The sequence below is a fragment of the Cibotium barometz genome, chromosome 46 (assembly GCF_041138505.1).
Source record: "Cibotium barometz isolate CiBa-2024 chromosome 46, ASM4113850v1, whole genome shotgun sequence".
NCBI classification, from domain to species: Eukaryota; Viridiplantae; Streptophyta; class Polypodiopsida; order Cyatheales; family Cibotiaceae; genus Cibotium; species Cibotium barometz.
The window spans coordinates 13,699,797-13,713,285 of record NC_141091.1 but is presented as its reverse complement, the minus strand read 5'-3'; the positions used below and the strand labels follow the sequence as shown (position 1 = coordinate 13,713,285).

The following is a 13,489-nucleotide window of genomic DNA, read 5'->3' as shown; positions in this document are numbered from 1 at the left end:
GGTGAGGAGTTAAGCATATGGGAAATATATGTGTGGGGAATCCCCCTAGAAAGTTATGGGAATCCTGGCGACATGTGAACAGCATGGCGACATGTGAACAGCATGCACACCTGCTTCGGGCATCCAGAGAAGTCCGACCTCCATTGACAAGGAGAACCGCAGCGAAGCATGAAGAGCGTCTAGACATGAGAAGAAGAATCGCGAAGAAAAAGAATCGTGGAGGCCCATGCATATCAAATACATGCAATACATGATGCTGACACGTGTAAACAACACATGCAGCTCACACGTATCAGCATCGTGCTATATTTCAACTTCCAATTAAGGATACAAATCAAAATTTATGCCTCTTGTTAATTAATTATTGCTACGAAAGAATTTTGTTTTGGGTGCATATTCACACAAATTTCTTTAGTGCATTAGTTAATGCCACGTAACTAGGTCCTACTCCTCTAGTCTCTCTGTGACCTCTCCCTCCTCCCGTCTCTCTGCGACCTCCCCTCCTCCTCCTTCGGTCTTTTTGTGGGACCTCTACTCGGCTTTCCTTCGTCTCTCCCACGCCCTCTGGCCAGATCTGTCTGTGCCCTTCCTCTCCCTCCCTCCCTTAGCTCTACGACCGTCTGTCTCTGCACCCTCCCCCCACTTTCCTTTCGTCTCTCCCGCCACCCCTCCATCTCGCTCTACGCCTTTGCTGTCGTCTCTCCCTGCACCCTCCACCAGTTGTCCTTCCGTCTCCCGGCGCCCTCCCCCAACTCTCTTGCGCCTTCTCATTCTCTCCCACCCTCGTTCTATCTCATCTCATTCACACTCTGCAAAAACACATCTGTTAGACATGCAATATATCACACGATATGTTGCTAAAAAAGACGGGTTCAAGAACATTATTGGTAAGGTCAATGTTTATTTGAAAATTTTATTTTTCATAAGGTTCAAGGGAAGAAATAATCCATTAATCACGAAAAAAAGATTTTGGTGGCATATTGAGACATAGCCCTGCCGGCGTAAATGCACAGCCACCGTGCCACGAGTTGAAAGAGGCGCAATGGAGGCGACCCCCATCATCATCAATTGGGCTCAATTGGGCTTCAATGGAGTTTGATTGTGTATGGCCATCCCCTCCATCTTGGCAGGGGTGCTCTTGTGCCCCGACTCCAGTCTTCTCCTTGCGTCTTCTGCCGTCAATGGCCCTCCAGAGAGGCAGGAGCCTCACGCAGACAAGGTGGTCCACCTTCCGTACAAGCCCACGTGGAAGCATCCTATTGGCCCAGATGCTGAAATCAAAACCCTCTGCCGGGAGGGTCAGGTGGGCACTGCCCTTGATGCCCTCTCTCTTACCATTCAACAGGTCAGTTTTTCTTCTCTTGAAATCGCTTACCACTCTTTATTGAACACATGTGAGAAGAGAAAGTCCCTCCATCAGGCCAAGCAAGTGCATGCCCACCTTGCTGCACATGGATTAGACTCCACCAGCTCCCTTGGTGAACACCTGGTGTCTACTTTTGTCAAATGTGGTGGCCTCCACCATGCCCTCCATGTGTTTCACATGCTTCCGCATCGAACCGCTTTCTCGTGGACAGCCCTGATCTTGTCACACGTTGACTCTGGTAAAGGTCACATTGCTTTGGAGATTTATAAGCTTATGCAAGAAGAACGTGTGGAACCGAACAAATTCACCTTTGTCAGCCTACTCAAAGCTTGTGGCAGCATATCTAACTTAGAATGTGGAAAGGCATTGCATGTTGATGCTCGGAGGAAGGGCTTAGATTCCGACCTCTTCATTGGCAGCGCCCTTGTGAACATGTATGGAAAGTGTGGAGACATACTAGGAGCTGAGGATGTGTTTGATGGGTTGTGCCAGCGTGATATTGTCTCATGGTCAGCAATGCTTTCAGCATACCTTGAGCAGCGTCAAGGAGAGAAGGCTTTACAGCTGTATAGACAGATGATTGATGAAGGTTTGAGGCCAGACCAGAGGCTTATTCTGATTGCACTTCAAGCATGTTGCATTCTTGCAGAGAAAGAAGAAGCTGTTCTTGTACAAGGACATCTGACCAAAGTGAAGTCTTTGGAAATCGGCAAAGCATTGCATGCTAGTGCGTGGAAGATGGGCCTTGACTCGGATCTCTTTGTTGGTAGCACCCTTGTGAGCATGTACAGCAAGTGTGGTGACATCAGAGGAGCAAAGAACGTGTTTGATGGATTGTCCCAACGTGATGTCATATTGTGGACTGTGATGCTCTCAGCATATATTGATCAAGGCCAAGGAGAGAACACATTAAGGCTGTTTAGACAAATGCAAGAGGAAGGTGTGAGTCCCGATGATCAAACTTTTGTGATGAGCCTTCAAGCATGCTCCATCCTTGCAGATATGGAAGAAGTTGTGGAAGGAAAATTCACGAAATCGATGACTTTGAAGGTTGGGCAGGCGCTGCATGATGATGCCCAGAGAATGGGATTTGATGCAGATGTCTTTGTAGGTAGCACACTTGTGACTATGTATGGCAAGTGTGGAAACATAGAAAAAGCAGAGAAAGTGTTTGATGAGTTGCCCTTTCGTGATGTCATTTTATGGAATTCAATGCTTTCAGCATACGTTGAGCAAGGTGAAGGAGAAAAGGCCTTACGTCTGTACAAGCAAATGCAAGAGGAAGATATGGGTTCTGATGAGTGCACCTTAGTGATCGCTCTGCAAGCTTGTTGCACATTTGCAGAGAAGGAAGAAGCAGTTGTTGGGGGAGAACACTCTACCAAAGTCGTGCCTCTTAAAATTGGTCAGGCATTACATCTTGATGCCCAGAAGAAGGGCATAGATTCACATGTCTTTGTCCGTAGCGCCCTCGTGAGTATGTATAACAAGTGCGGGAGTGTTGTGGAAGCAGAGAAAGTGTTTAGTGGGTTGTCTGAGTGCAATGTGGTGTTGTGGAATGCAATGCTCACAGCATATGTTGAGCATAGTCAAGGAGAGAAGGCATTAAAGCTCTACCGACTCATGCTCGAAAATCACGTGACTATAGATGATACGACTGTTGTCTGTATCTTGCAAGCCTGCAGTGAAACAGGAAGTGTGGAGATTTGTAAGCAGATTCATTTTATTATCGTCTCCAGCTTAAATAGTCTGAGTCTTCCCATGGCTACCACTCTTATCCATGCATATGGGAGCTGTGCAAGCATGGTGGATGCTCAAGCAATCTTTCGTAAAGTGCCCCAACATGACGTGGTGTCATGGAATGCCTTAATCTCAGGTCATGCAAGGGAAGGAAACTGTGCAGCAAGTTTGGAGTCCTTTGAGAAAATGATGCGGGCAGGTATCAAGCCCAACGGGCTCACTTTTCTCCCCCTTCTGTCCATCTGCAGTCATGCAGGTCTCGTGGACAAAGGTGTGGCTTACTTTGAATCCATGAGCAGAGATTATGGGATCAATCCAAAGATTGAGCATTACGCTAGTATGTTAGACCTCCTTGTACGTGCAGGAGACCTCACAAAAGTTGTAAACATGCTGTCAAGGATGCCGTTGGAGCCTGACCTTGCTATGTGGGTATGCTTGCTGAGTGCCTGTCAAAAGCATGGGAACGTGGAGCTGGGAAAACATGCATTTGATTGTGCAGTGCGTCTACAACCTAAGGAGGCGGCAGCATATATCTTGATGTCAAACATATATGCTGATGCTGGGTTGCAGGAATATGCAGTTGAGGTGGATAATGCACGACGCAGAGAGGGCGCATGGGAGGATCATGACCTGAGCTGGATTGTGCAAAAACAGGATCTAGGCTCTTATTTTATTAGAGGCTACAAGCACTCACAACAAGAGTGTTCTGTATGACATGTAAGGCAAAGGAAGAGCGTTTTTGTGGTGTACATAAAAAACTAGGCCATGAGAGAAAAACTTGGCTAATTTTTTCGAAGTGTCAGCAATAATTTGTTACCCCCTTATTGAATCTTGTCTATGGCAAAATGGTTAATGGGGGCAACTTTTGGGGGTGAACTTTGACTTACAATACATGCAGACACCTCCTCACCATTTCCAATAGCATGACACACTTGTATAATAAAAACAAATGAATGATACCAATGCATGCAAAAAACCCACCATTTCCAATAGCATGACACGCATATGCCCAATCCCATATGGTTTTCATCATGAAGTGAAGGGTTTCATTCTTAGATTTCTTTACTTCGGCAGCATGACAGTGATTTTGGAAATGCTGCATCCAGAAATAGCAAGCCCAAAAGTGTGATATGCGACTTGTGCAGAAGTATTCTTTCAAGTGAATAGAGAAACTTAATGCTTGCTGAATTTGCAGAAATGATAAAGGGGAGAGAGAGAGAGAGAGAGAGAGAGAGAGAGAGAGAGAGAGCCCCGGTTTCTTAAGGCCCTCCACTTGTTACCAGTTGTATTTGCTTATGTATTGCAAGGAAGTACAAAATTGACTTACTGGCTGTCCACTAAACACTCAACACAGACACCTTGGAGACTATTTTGGGCTCAATGGAACCTTTGTTTTGGGGCATCTTTAGGGCTGCCTTTTCTCTCTGTATATACCCTGTTGCGACAGCTCTCTGGCCGGCCTGTATGCTACGTTTTTTGGTTACTCTAGTTTGCTTATTGGTTGTGCATTTTTCTCCAAAGATGTTCTTGATGAGTTTCAATGGAAAAGCTTCTACGCTCTCCTTCAAATGATGAAGATATGGTTGATCTCTATGCTCCCCTTATGCAAACTATTCAAGGCGCAATTGCCTTTTCATGCTTGAGCTCACAGGTTGCAAGATGCTATATGCTCTTGGCTGGTTGCTCTTATATAGGCATCAAGAGCTGCGGTTGCTCTCAAAAGATGTGCCTTTAAAGTCTCTTTACATACGTGTCTTTCATCAGCCCAATAATTGGTCCACCTTTGTATCTTTTTGGTCCCCACCAAAGGTGCCCGTGGTTGGGTTTTCAAGTCAAGAGCGTACCTTAACCTTGCCACAGCATGTATCGTTGGGCCTTGCCTTAGAACCACAATTACAACTTCCCGATGTGGGTGTGCTAGTTCATTTGTCGCGTCCCCACTTCGTTGTCACCCCGGAATGCTCCTTGTCGATGAGGTGAAGATAGAGCTCTCTATGCCTAGATGGAGGCCAAGAGACAATGTCCTTTGCAGTGGTTCTCTCTCACAAAGACCAGAGAAAAAGGAAAAGCTAATGAAAGAGAGAAAATCTATTTAAGCATCCATTTAACATGCACGAATCCAATAATATACAAGCAAGTATCCATTTAATATGCATGAATTGAATAGTATACAAGCAAGAGCAAGAGTAGAGAAGGGGAGAGGTTACAACTATTCTATTGCAAGGAAATGATTGTGTATTGCTTATTGTGAAAAATAGCTTACATATAAGTGACTAAGTTTTATACTAGACCATCCGGCCTCTATTACCAACCTTAAGCAAGTATGTACATGAAGTCCTTAGACTTTTTCTATTTGACATTAAGCACAAAGGAAGGTTGCTTTATATATTCCAACACCGTCTTATAAAAGATAAGTGCTTGTTTGAGTGGGTAAGATGGCAAATCGCCTTATCATAGGTTGGATAGGTTAAACCATGTTAACCTACGAAGTGACTAATATACTCTCGTACCTAATGGTGACCACATGTCCTCGTGTCACCTAAGTTGGTGGTGAAGTTGCTGACTAGGTGGAAAGGTATGGATGGTTCAATTGGCGTGAAGGTGGTGTATGAGGTTAAGTAGAATAGTTCAGGATCGATCTGTAACTGGATGCTACGATTTGGGTAACCTTGGTGATAGGCAACTTGTTAAGGTGGCATGAAAGGTATAGGCGATGTAGAAGTTCTTCATGTGAGGCCTCCTTCTACTGTGGAAATGATGGGGACCCTTTAAAATTAGGCCATTTGGCAGATGTTGCAAAATGAGCACCAAGACCACCTTGGAATGATTCGCATAGGTAGATGGTAGTTCGAGATGCCTTGGCGCATGATAGAATATTATACCTAGATCTCACACCGTGATGCTTAGAGATTACGCCTCTTTGTAGCGAGCAAGTTAGTTAGGGCAAGGTTGTGTTGGTGTTGACTCGGTGTGTTGAAGCAAAAATTACATGCATCGAAGATCTTTGGAGGTATGTGCAAGGTCGAGGGTTCTCTAGGCGATGGGTCGTACCATAGGCCACCAGGCTTGTGTTCGCCATGGTCTCCACCTCCTGAGATTTACCTGGAGGGTTAGCATTGACAAGGTTAGTTACCGTCAAGTGCGAGATGTGAAAAAACAAACAGACCCGTAGTGATAGAGCAATGGGCGAAAATTGTACCCTATGCACCAAGCTTGAAGATTTCTCTAACTCGCGAATCTCTTTATTGCTTTCTTCGACATTTTCTCAATATTCCTTTTCTTCGGAAGTCAACATAGTTAGATTGTTGATGCATGGAAGTAGACTCTGCCTATAGCTACAATGGATGGAAGCAGACTTTGTCCATAGCTACAATGGAGAGTCAAGATAGTTAGATTGTTGATGCATGGAAGAAAACTTTGCCCATAGCTACAATGGAGCTAGGTGACCTTTTTGGCCCAAGGGATTTAGCGTTGGCGAGCACTGGGGATAGAGGCAATGTGGATCAATGGGTGATGGGACTGGAGAAGAGGCTACAAAAGGTTCCTGTTGATTTGAAGAAAGTCCAAGGCGATGGGTTGTAACCATGGGCTAGGCTTGTGCCCACCAATGTCCCCCCCATCCAAAAATGTATATGGACAGCTGTCTCGATGATGAGGCTTAATGCATGTGCTTAAGAAATCAGTGCCTATTCACTACCATTAATAAGTGGCTAGTGTCTACACCAACAATTTGAACTTCCTAAAACTCGGGCATTTTGTCCACAACTCTGGAAATAAAAATAGATTTTGATGGAGCCGACAAGAGTCATCTGGCCAGTTAAAGTGCCAAAAATGGGATTAACAGAATGCCTCCTTCAAGCTCTTGAATGTCAAGAATGCATGACATCTTTGACTTGGTTTGATTCTCTGATTTCAAGTCAAGTTAATTTGACAAGATCTCAAGGCCGCTAAGGATCAACAAAAGAGTTATGTAGGCCTAAAGAGATTTGAGCGTGACCACATCAGTTTGCATCCTCTCGTGGGGGTATGCATAGCTTGATAGTGAGATTGGGGAGATGATGCAATAAATAGATGCATAGAGTGAGTGTGTGCCTTCTCCCCACTCGATGAGAGAGGCAACAATTTTCCCCAAGGAGAATATTTCCATGTATGATGCATTAGTTTGCATCCTTTTATGGGATATGTGCACATTGATAGTGATTAGGGAGATTGTGCATTGTATGGATAGATAGATGCATAGAGTGAGTGTGTGTGCCTTAGAATATCCTCCTCCGCTAACATCTCTACTGAGTCAAATGAAAATGATTCTCGTAGTGCTAAAGTTGAAGCCTCACTAGGAGGTGACGAGAGATATAATGGTACTCATCCCATCCCATAGGTGTCACGCATTAGTTCGCATCCATTTGTGGGATATGTGCATCAATCCTTTTATGGAATATGTGCATCGCATCCTTTTATGGGATATGTGCACATTGATAGTGATTTTTGGGATATTGTTGTAGCCATATTTGGTAGTGATGTGTGTGAACACACTAGGACCAATTGGGGAACTTTTTCCCTCTTTAGGAGGTTTTTTCCCATGTGCTAGTATACACCCATCTTGGGATATACTTATCATCTTTGTACAACACACATTCATTATCTATCTATTCTCATTGTGTGCTCCCTTGAGATTCTCCACCGTGTGTGTGTGTTCCTACAACCCTGTTTCTAACATTTGGTATTAGACTATACGCTTCTCTCCCCTGTTTACTGATGCTGGCTGCCTACCCTTTACCCCGAGTCACCTATCTTCTTAAATTCGATCAAGGAGCCCGTCTTGGAGAAAAAATAGGACCTTGAAGTGTACAGTACCTTTTACTATAGTTTTGCGGTCAGATTTTTGTTTATAGGCACGTTTTGGGGGCCGTTTATATAGTTTTTGGTTTTTTGCAGACATCTTTAGGGGACCAAATTTGCACTGTTCTTCATCAGATTATAGAGTAGTATTGTCAAATCTACTACAAACAAGTGTGCAGATACATGTGAAAGGTTCATTTGACACTCACCATATCGGATCTTGTCTATACGAGCTACACTTTAGCGACATCGATCTCTACATCTTATGAGTAAAATTTCTACTCACTTTACTCTGCATTTCTTTCATACACCTTGTAGGTCTCCATTTATAAGTGGCTTTATTAGTAGCCACCTTGGTTGTATTAAAGGATCACTTAGCACTTGTAGATAGTGTGATTACTTGCTTGGGTATTATCAGAAATGGTAGACAGTGGTGTATTTTGGTTGTTATCCGCCCCGCTGAATGGAATGTTTTGATTGGTACTAAGAAACATCCTGGTTCCTCTGATGAACATGATAGATAAGGCACATCTATAGACAGACTTAGTTTCACATGGTATGTTACGAGAGGATATCATACCTCCTACGTAGGATGTAGCCTCTATGGGGACATCCATTAGTTTATTTTGAGATATTTTATTTTGGATCCACCTTTTTTATCATCTACCATGATTAATGTGATTAATCAAGCTATGTGCGCTGGTATGATGTCTACCAAGATTAATGTGTTTAATCAATTGTGTGTGCTGGTATGATATGGTCATGATTAATGTGTTTAACTAGCTACGTGCACTGACTATTACTAGCTGCGTGCACTGACTATTACTATTTTGGATGTAGGCAAATAATGAGTGATAGATTATGTGCTAATCACACGAGTGGGATATTTTGGAAGACATGTGAACGCCTTATATGGTTTTATATTTAGGCATTTATATTTTTGTAAGGAAAAGGCCTCATATCTTTGTACATACCAAATAGTATTTTATAATTTTGGTAGGCACAATAGACTTTATATTAATGCTTGCTATATTTTTGTGTAGAGCTTTCACACTCATAAACTCAAAAGCACTTGTGCTTTATTTTTGAAATCATCTCTTTGGAAAGAAAGTGCTCTTTCTAATACATATAAATATAGGAGAGTTGTACAAGGGCCACACTCTATCCAGGGGAGATTCAACCCACTCTTGTGTTGATGGTGATCTCTACTCTATCTCCCTCTTGTTTATTTTATTTGGTTTATTAAGGTTTATGCTTTCAATTTGTGCGAGTATATATTATGCTCTAATTTTTATGTTGAAAAATTAAAGTTTTATTTTCCAAGTGTCTTAAGGTCCTGACACAGGAACAAACAAAGTGGGATGGAAGAGATGCATAAGCACATGCATTGCTTGCTTTGTATGTTTTAAGAGGAGTATCATTCCTCCCATTCGGTCATGTAGGATTGCTAAACATGCTTGGGATACACTTGCATCATTGTACTAGGTACGTAATGAAGAACATGTTGCTTATCTACGTAAGCAATTAGAGTTAAATCATATGAATGAGGGAGACTCCATGGACTGTTTCCCTACAAAAATCAAGGATTTTAAGGAGCAGTTGTGTATCTTGACAGTTCATTAGTATCTACTGTCTTGAATGCGTTGCCAGACTTGTATTAAAGTTTTGCTTCTATCACATCAGACTCATGAGACAAAAGGCAATCCAAATGCCTTAAAGTGTGAGAAATTGGTTTTTGTGCTCTTGCAAGAAGAGCAATCTAGGGAAAACAGATATGTTATGCGTACAAGAGACCACGCTTTTGCTATTAGTCAATAAAGAGACAAAGGTAAATCCTTTCCTCAAGGTAATTTTCTCATATCATGTAAAAGAAGTTGGTAAAATTATTCTCTCTGTTGCAAATGGTGGAATAATCATGCTCTCAGATCTGTTATATGTACTAAGAATCAAGAATACGAGGAATCAAGAAGAACTTGTAATCTATCTATGCCATTACTAAGGTTAGCTTAGTGGTTTAGTTTGTGGATGGGTAGATATATTGTTCATGATGGTAATACAATTGTTTCTTCTGGTACTTTGTTTTATGGACTTTACATGCTAGATGCATATGAAAGACAAAAGCATGTTGTATGTACAATTTTTACCATAAAGGCAATGGGTGATGCTAAGCTGTGGCATGCACACTTTGGTCACTTGAACTTTGGCAGTTTATTTCTTTTTACATAAGAATGGCATGGTATCTGAGTTGCCATATCTTGAAGTCCCTATCAAACATGTTTGTGTGGGCTGTATCCTTGGAAAAATGCAAGGGGCATTATTTTCCAAAGATGGCTCAACTAGAGTGGCCCAAAAATTATAGCTTATACAAAGTGATGTATGTGGGCCTATGAGGACACCATCCATTGGGGGCTACCTCTATTTTGTCACATTCATTGAGGATTATTCCAGACATACCTAGGTATATCTATTGAAACAAAAATTAGAGGTTTTTATATGCTTTAAGTACTTTTTGCTATGGTTGAAAATGTTTCTACATGGAAGATTAGTACCCTGCATAGGGGGGGAGTATATGTCTAAAGAGTTTCATGCATACATGGCTGATCATGAAATAAAACACCAATGTACTATGCCCTATACACCTAAGCAAAATAGTGTAGTTTAATGGCAAAAACAAGTCACTCATGGAGATGACACGTTGTATGGTCAAAAGTTAGGAGTTACCTCATGGTTTCTGGCTAGAAGTAGTCATGTGTGCAAGATATGTTTTGAACAGGTGTCCTAGAAAGGCTTTGCATACAATTATACCTTTTGAAGCTTGGAATGGTAGAAAGACCTTTGTGGCTCACTTACACATTTTTGGTTGTCTTGCTTATGTACTTGTGCCTGAGCGAATTTGCAGGCAAACTTGAAGATAAGGTTATTAAATGTTATTTTGTGGAGTATAGCTCCAAAAGTAAAGGTTACTGTCTCTGTCATCCTATTACCAAGCAGATTCTTGTGAGTAGAGATGTTATATTTGGGGTGAAAGTTGTAATTCAGCCCTTGCTTTTGTATAAAAAACAAAAAAATGTATGTTCATAAGACATATTCGACACTCTTCTTCCATTGTTCAATGCATGACACATTAATGTAGAGCATTTGGGTACTCAAAGGAATGCTGAAAATCAACCCATAGTTTAAAAATAAGAATTTTTTACATCCCATAAATTAGCCGATTGATGAGGCAAATGTGGATGATGAAATTAATGCGGAAAGAAGGAAAATTGAGGAGTCTTTGAAATTCAAACTTTTAGCCATTTGAAGAATAAGAAGGTATCTAAAGTCAAAGAAACTTAACATTTTAACAAAAAGTCATTAAAATCATAATATGGTAGCTTAAAGGGCCCCTATAGACCTCAACCTTCCCCTAATGATTGGCACAAAATGGGTTTACAAGCATAAATGTAAAGCCGATGGTAGTGTTGAGAGATATAAAGTAAGGCTTCTTGAAAAGAGTTATGCATAGGAAAAAGGCATTGACTATGGTGAGACCTTTGCACCTACAATGTCGTATGAGTCCCATGTGGAGTATCATTGCATTAGCAGTAAATAAAGATTGGAATGTATGTTAATTGGACATCAAAATTGCTTTTTGAATAAAGATTTTCATGAGGAGATCTATTTATCTTAGCCTCGTGGTTTTGTTCAGAAAGGTCAGATTGAAAAAAGCTTTGTATGGTCTTAAGCATGGTATGAGAAGATACATGCATACTTGGTTGCACAAGGTTTTTGCAATAGTACTACTGATGATAGTACCCTCTACATTAAGAGGACTAAAGATGAATCTTTGGTCATCGTGCTATACGTTAATGGAATGCTACTCATCACAGGGCCTAATGATGATCATATTTAAGCTTTTGGCTGATTTACAAAGGTCTTTTGAAATGTTAGATCTTGGCTCATTGCACTATTATTTGGGCATTAAGTTTCAATAGCGTAACAATGGTATTGTTATGTTGAAGACACAATACATAGAGGCATTATTGAAGAGGTTCAATCTTAGAGACTGTAAACCTATTTGCTACACCTATGGAACCTGGTTTGCGACTTGGTCTTAAAGATGGTCCACGAGTGGTTTTTACTTTTGCCTTGGTGATTCATGCATATCATGGATCACACTTCTCGCTGTGAAGCTGAGTACAAGGTAGAATTTATGGCTACAATTGAGTGTGTTTAGCTCATATGCCTTATTGTTGATTTGGGTATTTGGTAAGTCCTTACTATCTTTACTATTGATAGTCAGAGCACTATGACAGTGAGGAATCCAAATTGTCATGCTCACACAAAGCATTTATGTCAGGGAGAGGGGAAATCAACTTGGCTTATGTGCTAACACAAAGGACAACATGGCAAAGTCTCTCTCAACGAGAGAAGTTTAAATCTTCTCATTTGCAAAGCTTTGAACTTACTTCCCTATGGGGATCATTATGGGCTCCCTCTCATCATAGTCTAAAGATCCTGGCACATCTTTGTACTTTTAGTGCCATCTCACACCTTGCCTACATCATCACTCCCACGGAAATTTTGTAGCCATATTTGGTAGTGATGTGTGTGAACACACTAGGACCAACCAGGGTGGAGGTTTTTTCCCCATGCTAGTATACACCCATCTTGGGGTATACTTATCATCATACAACACACATTCATTATCTATCTATTTATCATGTCATTGTGTGCTCCCTTGAGCTTCTCCACACTGTGTGTGTGTGTGTGTGTACGCGCATGTGTATTCCTACAACCCTGTTTACAACAATTGTGCATTGTATGGATAGACAAATGCATGGAGTGACTGTGTGCCTTAGAACATCTTGGGGACCTTGACAGTGGTAACATTGAAGAGGCATTCTTCTAGGCTGTGGCATTAATATCCCGGCCCCTTCTCATCACAGCAAGTTGGTAAACTGGCTTGACTCCCCCTCTCCCATCCACTACATAATAGTGAGGATGAAGCTCTGTGGGGTCCTCAGAGAGGTGGATTCGACATCTACCTCATATTCTTGGTAATCAATAGGCTCCTTGAAGCTTACTTGATTAAGAGGTGTCACCCTTGGTGGAGGTGGTTATGGTCCCAAGGCTAGTGGCGGTAATGGCACATTGGGTGCATGGTGCATGTCCTTTAATAGGAGTTTTTGTGTGGGATGTTTAACCATTACTTGATTTGTTTACAAGACTGAGGACTAGCATTTGTTGTGAAAATTGAGGTCACTAGTTGTGACAGTTTGGGTGTAGAATAGTACCACTGTAGAGAATACAATAGTTTGTGCATGCCAAACAAGAGTGCTGTTTTTTAGTAAATTTGTGTTGCAGACAAGATGTTGAATGATGGAATAAACCATATTGTTGTAGAGAAGATTGACAAGAACAACTTCCATGCTTGGAGGTTTATATTAACAAATTTCTTGAGGGGAAAAGGTTACTAGGACTACATTGAAGGTGAACATGAGGAGGCACTAGAGATACAGGAGATTAATCCAACTGCTGCAGATGTAAAAGAATTCAAGGATT

At 41.6% G+C, this 13,489-nt stretch overlaps 1 protein-coding gene across 1 annotated transcript; it reads left to right on the top strand.

Annotated features, from left to right (window-relative positions):
* The first annotated feature begins 1,105 nt into the window (after positions 1 to 1,105).
* Positions 1,106 to 3,820, top strand: LOC147611908 (pentatricopeptide repeat-containing protein At2g33680-like). Its single transcript, XM_086783929.1, has one exon. The coding sequence runs from the start codon at positions 1,106 to 1,108 to the stop codon at positions 3,818 to 3,820; it is 2,715 nt and encodes a 904-aa protein (XP_086640055.1).
* Positions 3,821 to 13,489: the final 9,669 nt, after the last annotated feature.

Coding starts and splice junctions, on each gene's coding strand:
- LOC147611908 (XM_086783929.1), top strand. CDS start 1,106: ATGGCCATCCCCTCCATCTTGGCAGGGGTGCTCTTGTGCCCCGACTCC.